The sequence below is a fragment of the Gracilinanus agilis genome, chromosome 3 (assembly GCF_016433145.1).
Source record: "Gracilinanus agilis isolate LMUSP501 chromosome 3, AgileGrace, whole genome shotgun sequence".
Lineage (NCBI taxonomy): Eukaryota > Metazoa > Chordata > Mammalia > Didelphimorphia > Didelphidae > Gracilinanus > Gracilinanus agilis.
In genome coordinates this window covers 319,015,383-319,033,637 of record NC_058132.1, presented here as the reverse complement: position 1 = coordinate 319,033,637, position 18,255 = coordinate 319,015,383, and the positions used below count along the sequence as shown (strand labels likewise).

Below are 18,255 nucleotides of genomic sequence, written 5' to 3'. Positions count from 1 at the left end.
TCTCTCTCTCTCTCTCTCTCTCTCTCTCTCTCTCTCTCTCTCTCTCTCTCTCTCTCTCTCTCTCTCTCTCTCTCCTCTCAATTTGTCCAGGATGTCCCATTTAAAAGTCCTGGGGGCAGCAGGGATAGAGGATGAAGCCTTTCCTAGACATACCTCATTTTTACCAACCAAAATCCCCTGCTCATCTCTTCTGCATGGTCCTTTGCTTTTCAGACACTGAAGTTTTTATATCAGGTAATGTTCTCTTGACTTCAAACAATTGTGTTCATTTGACACCAACTGAGGTCATTATTACCTAACACACCTGTGTTTTTCTGGAGAATTGGGGAGGTGGGGTGGCTAGGGAGCCAGCAGGGTAGAAGGACCGACAGCTGCAAGGCAGACACCTGGATATCCATATCCCCAGACAAGCCCATGCCCAATTATATTTTACACACTCACATGACACCCAAAAACAAACATGTAGAAACATGGACACAGTGACCTATACTCCACAGAAATGTTATGCTTTTACACATGTATGGAACTTTAGCACTGTCTTTTGCATTCAAATACATTACCTTGTCTGAGTCTGACAATCGCTGGGAAGAGCAAGTCTAGATTGCAAAACAGAGACTCAGAGAGTCTATATGACTTGCTTGTTAGTGGTAAGAGGACTAGGGTTCAGATTTAACGCTTCATAATGCAGAGGTGATAAATATAACAGCTAGAATTTTTATGTTTCTTTAAAGATTGCAAAACACTTTACAAATATTATCTCCTAACAATCCTATAATTATCCCCATTTTACAGATGGGAAAACCGAGGAAGAAAGAGATTAAGTGACTTGTCCAGGGTTACACAATTATTACGTGTCTGAGCCAGGACCTGAATTCAAGACTTCCTGACTATCAATATAGTATGAACTACCCTACCTTAGTACTTTCCTTTCTCTACCATAGGATAAACTCTCCCTGCCTCTCCCTGTTTCTGTTCCTCTGTCTGTCTGTCTTTCACACACACACACACACACACATACATATATATACATATATATGTGTGTGTATATATATATATATATACACACACATATATATATGCACAAAGACACCCAAGAGCCCACTTTCCTACTATTTTCCTAGCCTTTACCAATACCAACACTCTTTTCTCTCATCCTTTGTGCCAAGAGAAGTGAGGAAACATGGGACACTGTGATACACCAGGAATAACTTCCTGAAGTGTGGAGGTATCCTGAGCATGTTTGGTTGGAAATCAGTAATCCAAAGAGGTCAGGACCTCAGCCTTGTGTCCTCTGGCCCAGCTTCTCTTCCCAGCACCCTTTAGACCTAGTTCGAGAGTTGGGCGCATAGTAAGAAGGGATCTTAGCTCCTGGACAATTTGTAACCTCCAAACAGCAAACTTACCTTAGAGAAAGTGTCTGAAAACCTAGCCTGACGGATGGTCCCACGGCCTAGCTTGGTCTCAGATGGTTCCAGCTGGAAAATTTGTCGCAGGAAATTATTTTCAGATGAGTATATCAGTTTGATAATATCAGTGCTCAGAACATCACGATTCTTCTCCAAGAAACCTGGCAGGAGAGCAAGCCCATCTTAACCACCATAGATTCAAACTAAGAGAAAAGCAGGAAGGAGGGAGGCATCTTATTCATCAGTTTCCCCTATTTCCCACAGCTTCTAATAACTTTTCTCTAAAACTTTACCAAAATGCCATAACACTCATTTTCTTCAAAAAATCGAACATCACTAGAACACAAGAATTCACATAATAAATGATTCACAAACTCCTTAGAGGTGTGAGTCTATACCCTAGTAGTTCTACAGAGGAGTATAAAAGGATGATGATTTGGTGGTGGTAGTGGTATTGAGAAAAAGTGAGAGACAGAAGGAAGGAGTCAAAAAGAGATATATGCAGAGGAAGAGAGTGTCAGAGAGAGACAGAAAGGGAGAGAGAGAATGAGGCAGAGAGAAACAGAGTGTGAGAGAGATGAGAAAGAATGAGGCAGAGAGAGATCTAAAGAGAGACGGAGAGAAAGAGAAAGATTATATCCATGTACACATATGTATCTGCAATGATGGTAGCTATGTTGTACATTGGATAGAACACTAAGCTTGGAATCAAGAAGACTCATCTTCACAAGTTCAAATCTGACCTCAGACACTTACTAGCTATATGACCCTATTTGCTTCAGTTTCTTATCTGTAAAAACGAGTTGGAGAAGGAAATGGCAAACCACTTCAGTATCTTTGCAGAGAAAACCCCAAAATGGGGATAGCTGGGTGGCTCAGTATATAGAGAGCCAGCCTAGAGATGGGAGGTCCTGGGTTTAAATCTGGCCTCAGAAACTTCCTAGCTGTATGACTCTGGGCAAGTCACTTAACCTCAATTGCCTAGCTCTTACCTCTCCTGCCCTATAATGACAAAACAATAAAAAGAGGAAGGCAGCTAAGTGGCTCAGTGGTTGAGAACCAGCTCAGACACTTCCTAAGAGTTCTCAGACTCTTGGCGAGTCACTTAACCCGCATCTCCTAGCTCTTACTGATCTTCTGCCTTGGAACTGTATTAATTAGAATCTTGAACCCTTGGACTATGTTTCCCACAATTCCTTTTCCCTTCCGTTTACATTTGCGTTGTTACGTTCTCTGTATATAGTTTTGGTTTCTCCTCCCCCTCGCCCTCTCTTCCATGTAAGTGGTTTGGGTGAGTTCTCTCTAGTTTTAATAATAAATTTTATAAATGTTATACTCAGAGATATTGGACGTTAATTTTAAAATATGCAGAACCAACACAGTATTGAATCTAAGAAGGAAGGTCATAGTTTTTTTTGGTTGTTGTTTTTAATCTAAATGGGGTCAGAATATCAGACATGGTAGAACAACATATATAATGATATGTGACTGAGGGAATAAACTGCATGAGAAGACAGGGAGTATAGAAGAACCAAGGGTACCGGTTGAAGGAATGAATGGCCTTGGCAAAAAGACAGGCTTGGGACAAAGGACAGAACAACAGATCAGGGAGAGGGGTTTGGAGGTGGGGAGTAAAGAGAGAGAGCAGGTAGCTCAAGCCTAGATGGCCTGAATTCTGTCAAGAAAGCAATGTCCTTTGCTAAGAAGGAATAGGGAGAGAGTAATTTAGGGGGCATGAGGAGAAAGGAAGAAGGGCTGGAATAGCCACTGTGGGATTAAGCATCAATTAGAGAAGAATAAAAGGGATGCTTCTGCTAAACAGTGAGAGCTCAGTTGAGATGAAATAACCCAGTCAAGTGGGAACAGATGAGTTGGACAGTATACTCAGCCCAAGGCTGAGAACAGCACACAGTTAGGCTGGTCATCCAGGAGGTAAAGACTTTGACGAGAAAAGGGTATAGGCGAAGTAGGGGCGATGGGTTAGGAGAATGATGAGGGACAAGGTTCCTAGAGTTCCCAGGAAGGATACAAATAGAAGGTATGAAGCAGGGGGAGAGAGACAGAAGGATCAGAGATACAGTAAAGTGGGAAATAGAAGCATCTCCCCCTCAATATTACAGGCAGTCTGGGAAGTGCTAAATGGTGCAAAAAATTTAAAAACTCCCTATGTATATAATAGAAATACATATATTTATAATATGTACACATATTCATCTGTATAGACATTGTTGTTTGCCCTTTGTTTTTGAAGGGGATCAGAGACATCATGGGGGGTGGTCTTGATTCCAGAATGCATTGGAATTAAGTGAGGCACAGCTGCACAAAGTCATCAGCTTCCCTCTCTCTTCCAGAGTCATCCAAGTCCAGTGAGAGAACAAAAGGTCAGCACGGCTGGTGATGGCCGGAGAGGCAATGTACGGCCTTGGCATCTTCTGCATCTGACAGAGCTCCAAGTGCTCCATGGCCCCTGCTTCTGCCCCCTTCATGGCCGATGGAACAAACTGTCCTCATCTGCCCATTCTGGAAAGTCTTCACGTGCTTGGGGGAGACACCCCTAAGTAGTTGATGGGTTTGAGGCCAGTTGGTTACCCTCAACTTGGGTTAGCCTGTCCATAGAAATGGTTTTAGCAGAGCATTGCTGCTGTGCATATTATAGCTTCTAGGAATCACAAGTGAGAGGTAGTGAGAGGTGACACCAGAGGCAGATGAGCAGCCCTGAAAAGCGTCCACACCAGAGCCTTCCCTCAGAGCAGGCAGTCTTCTCCGAACATCCCAAATGCTCCTAGATGGGGCGGCTAGGTGACACCATGGATAGAGTACCTATCTGGAGTCAGATCTGGAGTCAGAAAGACATGAGTTCAAATCCAGCCTCTGACACTTACTAGCTATGTGACCCTGGGCAAGTCACTTAACCCTGTTTGTCTCAATTTCCTCATCTGAAGAATGAGCTGGAGAAGGAAATGGAACACCATTCTAGTATCTTTGCCAAGAAAACCCCAAATGCTGTCATAAAGCATCAGATACAACTAAAACAAGTGAGCTTATATCTATAAATGCATATATGATATATAAATATATGTACATATAATATACACATATTTATATATGATATATAGGATAAGGCTTTTCTAGTTCTTTTTGAGAAGGCTTGGGCTTATTTTTCTCCCTTTGAGGTCACTTAAATTACATTTGGATCAACCATCCTGCCTTTTGATTTCTCCAATCACAAGGGAAAATCATAGTAATTAGAATAATTAGAGCAACAAGGGACCATCTGTAGAATGAGGGCTTTGGCCCCCTCATTTTACAGATCAAGAAAACTGAGGCCTAGCAAGATGAAGTGACTTGCCCAACACAGGTCATAAATGACAGAGCCAGAATCTGAACCCAGGTCCTTTGACTATAAACCCAATGCTCTTTTCACTAGAAGCCAGAGACATTAAATGATTTAACCAAGATTGCACACTAAGAGGCAGAGTTTGAATCCAGGTCTTCTGACTCTCAAAGGATTATGCTACCATATTGGATTCTCCCTTTGAGGTCTGCGTGGGCAGGACTCCTTTGGAAGCCTAACCATTTCTGTGGAAAACTCTGAGCAATGAATCCATCCAACTGTCAGAGAGAATTCGGTTCCCCTTCCCTTTCAATCCGTAATTTATTATTAACTATCTGGATAGACTGTTGAACAGTAGCCACACCTGGTAAAACCATCTCTGCAGACAGGCTAAACCAAGTTGAAGGTAACCAGCAGCACTTGGCATCTCAGCAACCACATGAATGCAGATCCATAAACAGAGGGCACTTTGAGGAGGGATGATAAAGGGCCTAGGATTGATTAGCCATTGAATTGGCAGATGTATGGACTGACATAGACATGGCACCATTCTGTAACTTCCAGAGCCTAGAGATGGTGGACATCTTTATTCGAATACTTCTTATATAAAGAACAACCCAACAATACCCTAATCTTTGTCCCTTTTAGATATATGGAACAAGGGTGATGGGCGGGGGAGGGAGGGAGAAAGAGAGAGAGAGAGAGAGAGAGAAACTAAGCCTTGAAGGAAGATAAATATTCTACAAGGTGAAAGTGAGGAGGGATTGTATTTCATACAAGGGAGACAGCTTGCCTAAATGAAAGAAAGCTGGATGTGTTGTGGTCATTGGAGAAGCTGTCAAATATGAAAGTCTAAAAACATAAAAAAGAAAAATCTGAGGGAAAAAGAAGGGGAATTTGTCTAAAGACAAATATGTGCGTGTTGTTTTATCAACAGAAGCAATTAATGAAAGGAAGAAGGTAGAGCTATTTATTGAACCACAGAACTTGAAAGCTGGAAGGAATTTCAAAAGCTATCTATTCCAATTTATACCTGAAAGAAATCCTTACCCTAACATAAAGTAAGATGCCTGACAAGTGGTTATGTAACCTCTGCTAGATCTCTGAAAAAGGGAAATACATCCTCTAAGGAAGACTATTCTGCATGTGGACAACTCTAATTGCTGGGGCAGCCAGGTGGTACAGTGGATAGAATGCTGGCCCTAGAGTCAGACTAAAGTTGGTGAGTTCAAATCCCATCTCAGACACTAACTAGGGACCCTGGGTATGTCACTAAACCCAATTTACCTCACTTTCCTCATCTGTAAAATGAGCTGGAGAAGGAAATGGCAAACTACTCCAATATCTTTGCAAAGCAAACCCCAAAAGGGGTCACAAAGAGTCAGTCACATTGAAAAGTGACTAAATAGCAACAAATTGTCAGAAATTTCCCCCTAATACCAAGTCTAAATCAGACTTTTTGCAACTTCTGCCCATTCCTTCTGGTTTTGTCCTTTGATATCAAACAGAAGAAGGCTAATCACTCTTCCATGTGACATTCATTTGAACACAGTAACCACGTCCCCACATAATGTTCTCATCTCCATTTCCTTTAATTAATATCTCTTTGTGGCAGGAGCCCCTCAGAGAAATAAGGGTCTACATCAGGCTCCATCAAGTCAATGTAAATGGCAAAGCTTTACATCGATCCCTATATTGTCTGAAAATCAGGCCACAGGATGGATGGATACCCAATTAAACCCCTTTGTGTGACCCCCTTCTGACCAACATTTTTTATTATTAAAATTACTACAATCTATATTTTTAGGATAGTCTCAAGTTTTGTGGTATAGATATAAAATTTCTTTATAAAAATCCATTTATAGAACTTTCTTATAAAATTCCCTTGTATACTCCATAATCAACCAGCATTTAACGAGTTAATAACTACACACTCAGCAAAATAACAGGAGCTGCTTCAATCTCTCTCAGAGCTTCAAGGCCACAGCATGGCAAAATCAAAACATAATACACTCTCACTTCATTTTCTCACGCCGAATTTAACCCTATGAAACCAAAACATTCTTACACTTTACTACTTTCCCACGTTGGACTTATCCCCCTGAATTTGGGGATTCTCACACTCTAATCCACTTTTGAAATATATTGAAGGTTCTTTTTTATAAAAATAAAACTTAGATAACATAATGTCTTGGTAGCCTTGAGGACTGTTTAGACTAGGTATAGGTAGAAATACATTTTGCTTGCCAAATTTTTATGTAACCAAGTGTAATCTTGATTTTCTTTTCTCTGTTTTAAATTTGAAATGTAAATTTTCCCACCATTTGTGTGACTGTGAGAGAAAGGTATAAAATAAAGATTCTACAGGAAGTAGATCAGAACAAGCTTCCAGAAAACCTACTGTGTCTCCTTCCTCTAAGCTAAACCATCACACCTCTCAAGATAACTGGAAACTGCTGGCTGGCTTCCAGCACCTTTGCCTTTTGTTTGACCATTTCCCTGTTTCTCAGATCTCAACTAACTACCCTATTTTCTCACTATCCTAATTCAGTTCAGTGCACATGTATTGTTATGTACCTGATACTGCTTAGGTGCTAAGTCCACAAAGAAGAAGACCCAGTACTCTTCTGACCTCAAGCTTCACAACATGAAACAATCTAAAATGACACACAGAATGCCCCCCTTCATTTTTCCAACTTAAGTCATAGAGACTATCCCTCTTCTTTTTGAAAATGTACATAAATTGCCCCATTTTTTCATTTATCTTAGTAAAATGAATTCAAACCACCCCAAGTTCTTCATTTGTCTAATTGAAATGACATGAAGACAATCTTAGAACTCCAGCTGTCTTTGTTGGAAAATGAATTACAGAAAACCCAACCAGCTCATTCTATCTAATTGGCATTGCATCACCAAACCAAGCTGTGAACTTTAGCCATTTTGTGATCAGTGTTTCCTTCATAGATATATCCTCCCTCACTTTTCACCTCTTGCTCTTGTTCTGGACTCAGAAACTAGATAAATACAATACTACCATGCCAATGGGCTTTTCTGTAGATCGACTTACCATTCCTGTGACTCTCTAGATATTTCCTTCCTTAGCCACTCTTCCCATAAATGTGTTATCTCTATTAGAATCTAAGCTCCTTAAGGGCAGAGACCATCTTGCTTGCTTATATTTTTATTTCCAGCACTTGGCACAGTGCCTGGAAAATAGTAGGTACTTAATTCTTTTTCATAGATCCATTCATTTATTTGTTCATTCATTCATTCCTCCCATTCTTCATTGTTCCAGTGGAGGAATATACAGTCTTACTCTCCCCTTCCTTTCCCCTCCTAATCCCTATATCAGCTACAAGTTTAAAGAGACTATGATGACACTCACCTTCAGCCTGATAATGAACCAAACCAGCAAAATGAATAATGCCAAATTTCATGTCATGAATGTTCTTGGGTGCTACGTATATTTTGCTGTTGCTGTGGAGATGGTTCATTTTTTGTAACAGGGTAGCATCTGTGCCCTAGAAGAAGCACACATAACCAGGACACTGGGATAATGAAAACTAGTCATTAGTGGGTTAGTTTATACTACCCATTGTAACCTTGGAACTCATTAATTCCATGGGGCAATAGAAACCAGGATTTGGAATTATAACGTATCAGAGCTAAAAGGAATCACAGAGATCATCTACTCTACTCTTTTCACTTCAGAGAAGAGAAAACTTGGGCCCAGGGATATCATGGTGTTTATCTGAGGTTATGCAAGGAATCAGTAATAGACCCAGACGAATACACGGGCTTCCTGACTCATAGTCTACTTCTTTGGTCGTTATTGCCCTCACAGAATATGAGAACTCGAATCAGAGAGTACGGATTCCTAACCTGCACCAGAAGGGGAATCCCTCTACAACCTCCCCAACAAGTGATCATGCAGCGTCTGCTTGAAGACCTCCAGGGAGTGGGAAGCAACTGCCTCCTGAGACAGTCCCAAAGCCTAAGCAAAAAAGGGAAAATGGCCACTTTGGTGATATCCCCCAAACCTCAATCATGCCACACTAACCAGACAACTGCTCCAGACTGTCTTCTGAATATGCTAGTTATAGCCACATTTGGGCCAGGAGCCACATACTGCTAAGCTATCTCAAGATTTGACATAGTTTTTTGAAACTTAAGTGAAAATCCATTACTATTCCATGATTTCCAGAGGAAGAATGACTTTCTGCAATTTCTTGGTAACTCTTTTGAAACTTTAGGCACAAAGAGAGCACTTAAAAGAAATTTTCTGATGGTGAAGCTGCTGAATGATCCCAAATCTGAGTGACTGGCAGCTGGATTCCCTGGGAGCAGAGGGAGCACTCACTCACCTTGGGGAATTTGCTTTCTTCATCCAGCAACGAGATAATGTTCATTGGTTTGAGAGCTAGTAGATCAAGGATGGGCCGATTGTCATTGAAGTGGATATAGTTCCAGGTGATGTTCTGTGTATGATACTCTTCCTGCTCCATTGTGAAGACATGGCGGACAAAGAATTGTTGGAGATGCTCATTGGCAAAGTTGATGCAGAGTTGCTCAAAGCTGTGAGGGCAACCCCAGTAGAATCATTAGTGACACATGTCTTTCAGGATGATAGGTTGGATTTTCTCCTAGAGCAAAGTTTCCTCATTTTTTTGTTCTATAGTGTAAGATTAAAATTAATATCCAAATACTATATATTTTATAAACATATATTTATTTATATATTTTGGCCTTCTTTCTCTGCTCACCACCTTTCTCAATTTCCTCAAAACAAACTGGGACCAGCATACCTGTTTGTATGAAAGTTTTCAAAGCCAAATATATCCAGGAGGCCAATGGACCTGTGCATATTCTGAGGGTCTTGAGAGCGTTCCTTGAAGATTGCAGAATTGATCTTATTCACTATCCATAGGAATAGGTGTCCATAGATTCCCTGAAAATAAGGTCATGAACAAAAAAGGCATTGAAATAAAATAAGGATAAGACTGAAAACACTGCTTTTCCTCATCTATTTTTTTGTACAAGTGGGGCCCTAACATGCTCGCAGCAAATCATGGAGTTATAGATTTAACTTTAATTAGCTAATTAGCAGTATTTCTTGAGTACCTGTGATCAAATACAATAGCATGTAAATAACTTTGCAACCAAACCTTAAAGAACTGAATAATACTAGTTACTATCATTATTAATTATTATTAACTAGAATTTTACTAAGTCTTGTGTAGTGCACAAAATAGATGAAGTTTGACTATAAAGTAATGAAGACTGATTTTTATCTTTTTAAAGTTAAATACACCCATATTTTTAAGGATGCCATCCTGGGAGGATATATGTGTGGTGTGGAATAGTGTGCTCTAGGGTATTATGTGTGCAAGGTGTGTGTGTACATGTGTGATAGACCTAAGTTTCTCCAACCCTTGACTACATGATAAACACAACTATTCATACCATCCCACTGAGCATGGAGTCACCAACAACAATCCCTCAGGCAGGATAAAGGATCTCAGGTCTTACCATCTGCCCTGAAGCTGAACCCTCTAGACCCCCAGACAGTGCTCTCTGTCCTCCTTATGCACCTTAAGGACCCCTGGGTCTTGCCATCCACCCTTAGCTGGATCCTTCCATATGTGTTATCTCACCCAATTAGAATGTATGCCCCTGGAAAGCAGGAATTGTCTTGAATTTCTATTTGTAACTTCAGGGTTGGCTTATATTATGTACTTTTAAAATGAATGCATTTTCTGCAAATTAAAACAACTCTACAGAAAAGGAAAATGACAGATGATGGAAGGGATGTGGAAAAATAGAGACACTAATGAACTTTTGGTGGAATTGTAAAATGATCCAACCATTATGGAGAAAAATTTTGAACTATGCCCAAAGAACTTTGAAACTGCATACCCTTTACAGGAATACCACTCTCAGGTCAGTATCTCAAAGAAATCAAAGAAAAAGGAAAAGGACCCCATTTATAGAAGCTCTTTTTGTGGTGGCAAAGAACTGGAAATTGAGGGAATGCCCATCAATTATGGAATGATCAAACAAATTGTGGTCTATGGTTGTGATGATATATTGTTGTGCTATAAAAAATGATGAGGAAGATGAGTTCAGAAAAACCTGGGAAGATTTATATGATGATGCAAAATAAAATGAACAGAACCAGGAGAACACTGAACACAGAAATAGCTATATTTTAATGATGATGTGAAAGATTTACAACACTCTATCCACTATTCTACCCAGAACATTCCAGATGGGAAAAATTATACGAGCAAAGGCATATGTAGGAATGAGAATAGCACCTTTGGGACTTATTGGTTTGACCAAAGCAGAACATTTGTTCACATACTTAGAGTAGAAAGTTACAAGTAGTGGAGGATAATTGAATCAGTCAGATTGTAGAGGACCTCAAGAGCCAGACAGAGAAGTGGAGTATATAGGGGGAAGAACTGGGATAAGGGAGAATGACAAGGAAAGAGAAATGTTAAAAAAGGAATGGCTAGAGATCACAGAGGAGGTGTTAATATGAAGGGATGAACACCTTAGCACATTGTACACCATGACATATTGTTGTAAATAAGGCATAAGAGGGTTAACACCAAAGGAGACCATTAAAAGTCTGATGTGAAATTTACTAAGGTAAAAGGTGATTTCTAATCATATCATTGGGATATGAAAATAGATAGAGTTGTAAAAGGATGGATGTGATATAGAGGAGTCAATGGGAAAACTTAAGAGAGGAAAGTCCAAGTGAATATCTGGGAAGGTCCTATGCAATATAGTGCTACTAAAGTAAAAATTATTTATGTCTTTGAAGACAAAACAGATACAGTTCTCAGTCATTCTGATGAAGTGGGAGTCAGATCTGTCAAAGAAGAAGAGTTCAAGGCAAGGGGAAGACATTGGAATGTATGAAATGGACCTAAGAATATGGCACCAGGGAGCTTTGAATCCCTTCTGGCCCCTTTCTGTTACCTGAGGGATACAAAAAAGAGGAAGAAGACTGCCATAAAATGTTAAGAGGAAAAAAAGTACTAAATATTCCAAATATCAAACTTAGAGGAAGGAGGGAAAGGATCAGAAAAGGATGCATAAGAAATAGGAATCTTTCCACCTTGACAAAAGCATCTCGCCGGTCGCTGGCCTGGAGGACATTCAGAGGTCTGGACACACCTTCCCCTCGGATGATGATGTAGTGATTGGTCAGACAGCTCTGGAGCTCCATGTTCTTTACCTGTGCAAATACCAACAGAACACCAGGGGTTGAATAACTGTGAATGACCTAGTAATTCTCAGCAATGCAGTGTTCCAAGACAAACCCAGACTCATGATGAAAAAATGCCATCTGCCTTCGGAGAAAGAACTGATAGAGTCTGAATGCAGACCAGAACATACCATATTTCACTTTCACTCTTTCTTCTTTTTTCCTTATTTTAGTTTGTGATCTCTTCCAGAAAATGATTCATATAGAAAAATTTTTTACATGATTGCATGTGAAAAATCGATATCAGATTGTTTGCCGTCTTAGGGAGGGGGAAAGAAGGGAGAGAATTTGGAACTCAAAAATTAAAAATTATTATTTATATTATTTTATTTATTATATATTATATATTATTTACATTATATTATTTTTACATATAACAGGGGGATAAAATTAATTCTAAGATGAGTTGTTTTTTTAAAAAACAACAACCAGAAGACTACAAAGATTGAAAGTGACCTTTATTATCAGACATAGTTCCATAATTATTGGATGGTTTTGCTTAAGTGTTTTTGGTAAATAATTGCGAAGTGTACATAATTGATGCTAGCTATTATTAGAATTATTATTGCTATTATACCACTATACCACAGCTCCTCCCAAGGCTATAGAAATGTGGGTGGGGATTGGAGATGGAGAAGTTTTAATGTGGGGCTAGGACATATCTATGGGGTAATGGGTAAGGGCACCATAGTGGACAGATGGGCATGTAGGAGGCCCCACGAACATCAGAAATGACTGAAGGTGAAAGACATGAACAAGAAAAAAGGAGAAGTCCACAGAAAACAGGATGGTAAGAAACATCAATGACAAATTTTGATAACTTCAAAATTCTGCTATAATTAAGTCTATGTCACAAGTTCTTGCTTGCTCCTGCTATCAAAGGACCAGGGCTATTCCTAGAATTGTCAGGAAGACAGAGTAAGTCAGTATACATGGACGCAGAAAAGAAAAAGGTGGCTGAAGGGGAAACATCAGACTGAAAAGATAAATACAGGTTGGAGGCTCCATCAACCCAGAGACCTGGATCATAGACACATTCTCATAAAAAAGGATGCCAGAACTTACCTCCAATAATTTAACTGCAGCCAGAAAATGTGAAGTTGGCATGACATCAGAGCAGTCCAGATTATCAGAAATAGCAGCTAGAAACCAGAATTAACAAACATCTGTGACAAAGGTTGTCCTAGAGAAAGAAGCCTCTTACTCTGAGATCTGAATGGAATAGGGCACCAACCAAAAAACCTTCCCCACTCACTGGCCTGAACTTTCACTGTTGAAAATGTGTCTTTGGTTTAGGCCAATGTCATCTTTTAAAAAGCAAAACCCTCTCGGAGGGGGTGGCAGAGTTAGATATTAGTAGCTACCAGAACTTTTATTGTAAATTAGTTTAACCATTTCCTTTCTTCTGTGATGCTTTTCTTCCAATGAAGTTAAGGAATAAGAGAGAATTTTCAAATGGAGAGATTTTAGAATATCGGAGAGGGATAGTTCTGAGGGAATCTGAACAGTGAGGGCATGAAATGAGAACATTGGTATCTAGGGTAAGGGTAGTTTTGAGTTTGGCAGAATGAAAAACAGAAGGTGGGGAAAAGGGTTAGACTAGCACTTCTCAAGCATTTTCGTTTCAGGACACCATTATGCTCTTTAAAATTATTGAGGGCCCCAAAGAATTTTTCTTTCTGTAGATTATAGCTATTAATATTTATCATTTTAGAAATTAAAATGGATAAATTTTTAAAATATATTTACTTATTAAATTCATTAAAAATGTAAACAAACCCATTATATGCTAATGAAAATAACTATATATATATCCAAAACAAAAATTTTAGTGGGAAGAATAGCATTGTTTTGTTTAGTTTCGCAAATCTCTAATGTCTGGCTTGATAGAAGGATGCTTCTATCATATATAATATATTATCTTGATTGAGGTATATGGAAACAATGAGGTTCATGTAGATATGTAGATGGAAAAGACATTTTTAACAGGCAAATGACATTTCAGTATTATTATGAAAATAGTTATGACTTCACAGACTCCCTGAAAGGATCTTGGGGACTCTCAGGGACTCAGGCATGGATCCCCCATTTTGAGAACTTCTGGGTTAGACATTCTGCCACAGCCCAGGACTGCCCAGGAAGATAAACAGGTATGCTAAGAACAGATCAAACCTATGTTTCCAAAGGGATTATATTCTATGGGAACTCTCTCTGGAATTCCATTACCTGGAGGGTAGAGTCTACAAAAGATCAAAGTCAGTCCTAGGCCTGCTCCAGAGTCAAACTTAAATTAAAACTTTCTTAAATGATGGTAGAAAGAACAGTTCTTAAAAAGATCCTTGTAAGATTTTGTCCACATGCAAACTAGTCATATTGGCATTTTATGTCATCTACCACCTGGTCTCTTTTTATCCTCTCAATATTGTCTCCCAGGGCTGCCTCAGATACAACATGCCAGTTAAATCTTCTCTGTATCTCCTGCATATGCTATACTAATTCCAAACTCCACACTTTTTTTGTTTACACCTTTCTGAGCCTCTGCCCAGTCTGACATGTAATCCTCCCACACCTCTACTTATCCAGTCCCTACTTTCAAATGTAAAACCTGGTAATAAGAGCTAGGGGCAGCTAGGTGATACAATAGATAAAGCATGGGGCCGAGAGTCAAGAAGATCTGAGTTCAAATCCAGCCTCGGATTTGTTATTTATTAGCCTTGTGACCTTGAGTAACTCATTTAACCCCTGCTTGCCTCAGTTTCTCATCTGCATAAAATGGGGATATATTAGAGAAGTAAATCCCAAACTACTCCAGTATCTTTGCCAAGAAAACCCCATGGACAAAGTCCACAAAGGAGAGGAAAGGATTTCACATAGAATCGAACAGGACTGGACAACAACAACAATAATAGCTAGTATTTATGTGGTGTTTTAAGGTTTTTCAAAGCCCTTTATATATGTTGCTTCATTTGAACCTTGCGACAACCCTGTGAGATAGATGCTATTATTTCTCCCATTTTACAGATGAGGAAACTAAGCCTGAAAGAATTAGATGAATTGGCCAGGATCAACCAATCAATCAACATTTATTAAGCACCTACTATGTACTTGCCACTATGTTAAGTACTGGGAGCATAAAATGAGGCAAAAGATAGTCCCTGCCCTCAAGGAACTTATCCTCTAAAGGATCTCAGAGCTAGTAAATATGGCACAATGTGAACTCATGCCTTCCTGCCTCCAGACCCAACACTGTTCCCAACACCAGCCAGCTGCCCCAAATCTGAGCTCCATCTCCTCTGTGAAGTGTTCTGGGATCTTTCCAGCCTTTAGGGTGATCTCTTTTTGCCTCCTCCTACAATACTTCCTTTTTCTATCATGTTAGTTTTAGTACCTGATTACATGCAATTCAGCCTGTTATCATCTACTACCGCCCTGCATTTTGTTTTGCTTTGTTTTCAAATCGTTTTTTGAATGTCTTGCTTACTTAACTAGGTCAGATTCAGCAAGTGAGTCAATAAATATTTATTCAGTGCCTGCCAAGCATGAGACACTTTGCTAACTGCCTGAGATAGGAAGAAAGGCAAAAGAGGGTCCCTGACCTCAAGGAGCACATCATAAACCACACGCTATGCTGCTTAGGCTCCGGAAGAATCAGACGTACCTGAAAACTCCACATTACCCAGGTGAAGAATAGATGCCAACAATTTACTAATGTTCCAGTTTTCAGAATCAGAGAACATAAGAACCTTCATAGCAGAACGGAGAGAGGCATAATCCTTGATGTCATTGCGACCCTCACAAGACATGCAGTGCCCCTAGGAAGGATGAGGACATGGCATGAGTGTCAAATGGTCCTTGAATGGCAACTCTGACCCCCCAGCTGGAGACATTGATCGAGTGATAACAACACGCTGGTGCAACATCTCAATGATACCATGACTTTGTTCCATCATCTCAGTGATGCAATGGCTTAGCAAGGAATTTAGCAAGGAAGAGATAGAAATGGATATCATGTGAATTCTGGGTGTCAATTTGACAGAACTTAGGGTGATGCACTTAAAGAGGGGAGAGGAGGAGAGGGGAAGGGAGAGGAATGGGTAGGGAGGGGAGAGGGGAGGGGAAAGGAGAGGAGAGGCAGAGAGGGAAGGAGGATGAAAGAGAGGAGAGGAGAAGAGAAGAGGGGAGGACAGGACAGGACAGGACAGAACAGGACAGCAGTGATTCATTGAGTAGCTTCAGGAAAGAGATTTATCTTTCCTGAGGCTATTTATTCTCAAATCTAAATGGAAGCTATAGTCCTTTTTTCAAGGGTACTGTAAGGATACAATGATATAATGTATTTGAAAATGCTTTTAGAGTACCAATCCCTATACTCATTTAAGGTATTATTTAAGAAATGCAAATTATAGGGAATGGAATAGAGAGGATCCTTGATAATTGTCTCAGGAGACAGAGATCTGTATTTGGGAACAGCAGTACAAAATATGCTTAGGGACAAATAGCATGAAACAGGACATCAAATACTACTGAGCAGGAAAGGGCTTATGACATGGGACAGACTCCTGGTGATGGTAGTCAAGGTTGGGAAGACCTTGTGGCATGGAACCCAAGGCACTAACAGGCTGGGAGATGTTAATTAGTGTGTTAGTATGGCAGATAATGGCCATCTGAGATCTTAATTATTGTTGCTAACTAGCTCTCAGACTCAGTTATTTTTAAGTTGCTGAAGGACTACAAGTTGTTAGCACCTTTTAAATATTAGCACCCTGAGGCAAAGTCCCACCCCAATTGTAACTCTGAGTAGGTCTCTGTGTTGTCTTCCCCTGGCCAATGACCTATATGTGATCCTAATTCATGAGAGACCCAAAAGAGTTAGAGCCCCTCACCTTATGAATGGCTTTTGTATTTGACATAGTGATACAGCAGAGATATCTTCTTTCCATCTAAACTATGCCCTTTAGAAACCTGGATAAGAAGGTGAAGGGAATGATGCCCGTGACAGAGATAAGGAAAGGAAAGAGAGATAGCTGGACAGTCGCTGCTCCTTACCATGGTGAGGTAGTTGTATTCTGAGATTGTCCCCAAGCTCAGTAGCTTCTTTTGCTCCTCATTCATTCCCATTAACATGCAATAAAAGATGTGGTAGTTCCTCTCTTCAGGAGCCTGATAGGGAGGGGGAAATACCAAAGAAAAACAATTTAATGGTGGAACTTAGCAGTGCCCATAAGAACATAAAAATGTTTTTAATTTTAATTTTCAACTAACATGCATTTTTTTCTCTTCCTTCCATCATCTCCTAATTTAAAAAAATAACAAAATCCTTGTAATAAATATGCATGATCAAACCAAACAAATTTCTGCAGTGTCCACATCCAAAAACGAAGATCTCATTCTGCACCCTGAGTCTATCCCCTCTCTGTCATGAGGTGGGTAGCAAGCTTCATCAGTCCTCTGGAGTGCTGGTTGTCCATTGCATGGATCAGAGTTCTTAAATCATTCAGAGTGTTTTACAAAATCTTTACAAACTCATTGGTTTTGGATAATTTGTTGTCACTGTTCAGTCGTTTCAGCATGTCTAACTCTTTGTAACTCTATATGGCATTTTCTTGGCAAAGATATTGGAATGGTTTGCCATTTCCTTCTCCATCTTATTTTGCAAATGAGGAAACTAAGGCAAATAGGATCAAGTGACTTGCTCGGGGTCACACAACTAGTAAGTGGCTGAGGTCCAATTTGAACTCAGGAAGATGAGTCTTTCTGACTCTGGGCCTGTTGTTTTATCCACTGTGCTACCTAGCTGCCCTGATTTTGGATGATTTGTAGAGAATAAAAATGTCAAGAGGATTTTCATATTGGTGTAGTTCTATAATCTATTCAGCAGAAGATTCTATCTCTGATTGGGCTTGGCAAGTGATCATTTAAGTGAATTATGGTTGTCCTATTTGACATTATCCTCAACACTTAAGTATCTGAAGCTAGACACCTTTTTTAAATAATAGATTTTGGGCTGAGAATAGTGGTACGTATTTGTAATGCCTGAAAATTGCTTTATATCAGAAGTTATGAGCTGTAGTAGGATTAATGTCAACCAGGTTTCCATACTAAGTCTGGAATCAATATATTGAGCCCCTGGGAAGGGGGAAAGGGCACCAGGCTTCTTAAAGAAGGGCAAACCAAACCAGTCCAGGTAGGAAACAGAATAGATTAAAAATGAGAGAGAGAGAGTGAGAGAGAGAGAG

At 39.8% G+C, this 18,255-nt stretch overlaps 1 protein-coding gene across 1 annotated transcript in view; it reads right to left on the bottom strand.

Annotated features, from left to right (window-relative positions):
• MYO7B (myosin VIIB) overlaps nt 1-18,255 on the bottom strand; it is a 155,604-nt gene that overhangs the window by 100,832 nt on the left and 36,517 nt on the right. Inside the window, exons 5-12 of the mRNA XM_044669144.1 lie at nt 17,066-17,179; nt 15,678-15,831; nt 13,085-13,161; nt 11,870-11,989; nt 9,546-9,688; nt 9,105-9,315; nt 8,126-8,261; nt 1,404-1,567 (exon numbers count right to left, since the gene is read on the bottom strand). Coding sequence (XP_044525079.1) covers nt 1,404-1,567; nt 8,126-8,261; nt 9,105-9,315; nt 9,546-9,688; nt 11,870-11,989; nt 13,085-13,161; nt 15,678-15,831; nt 17,066-17,179 — 1,119 coding nt within the window. The remainder of the gene's footprint in view (nt 1-1,403; nt 1,568-8,125; nt 8,262-9,104; nt 9,316-9,545; nt 9,689-11,869; nt 11,990-13,084; nt 13,162-15,677; nt 15,832-17,065; nt 17,180-18,255) is intronic.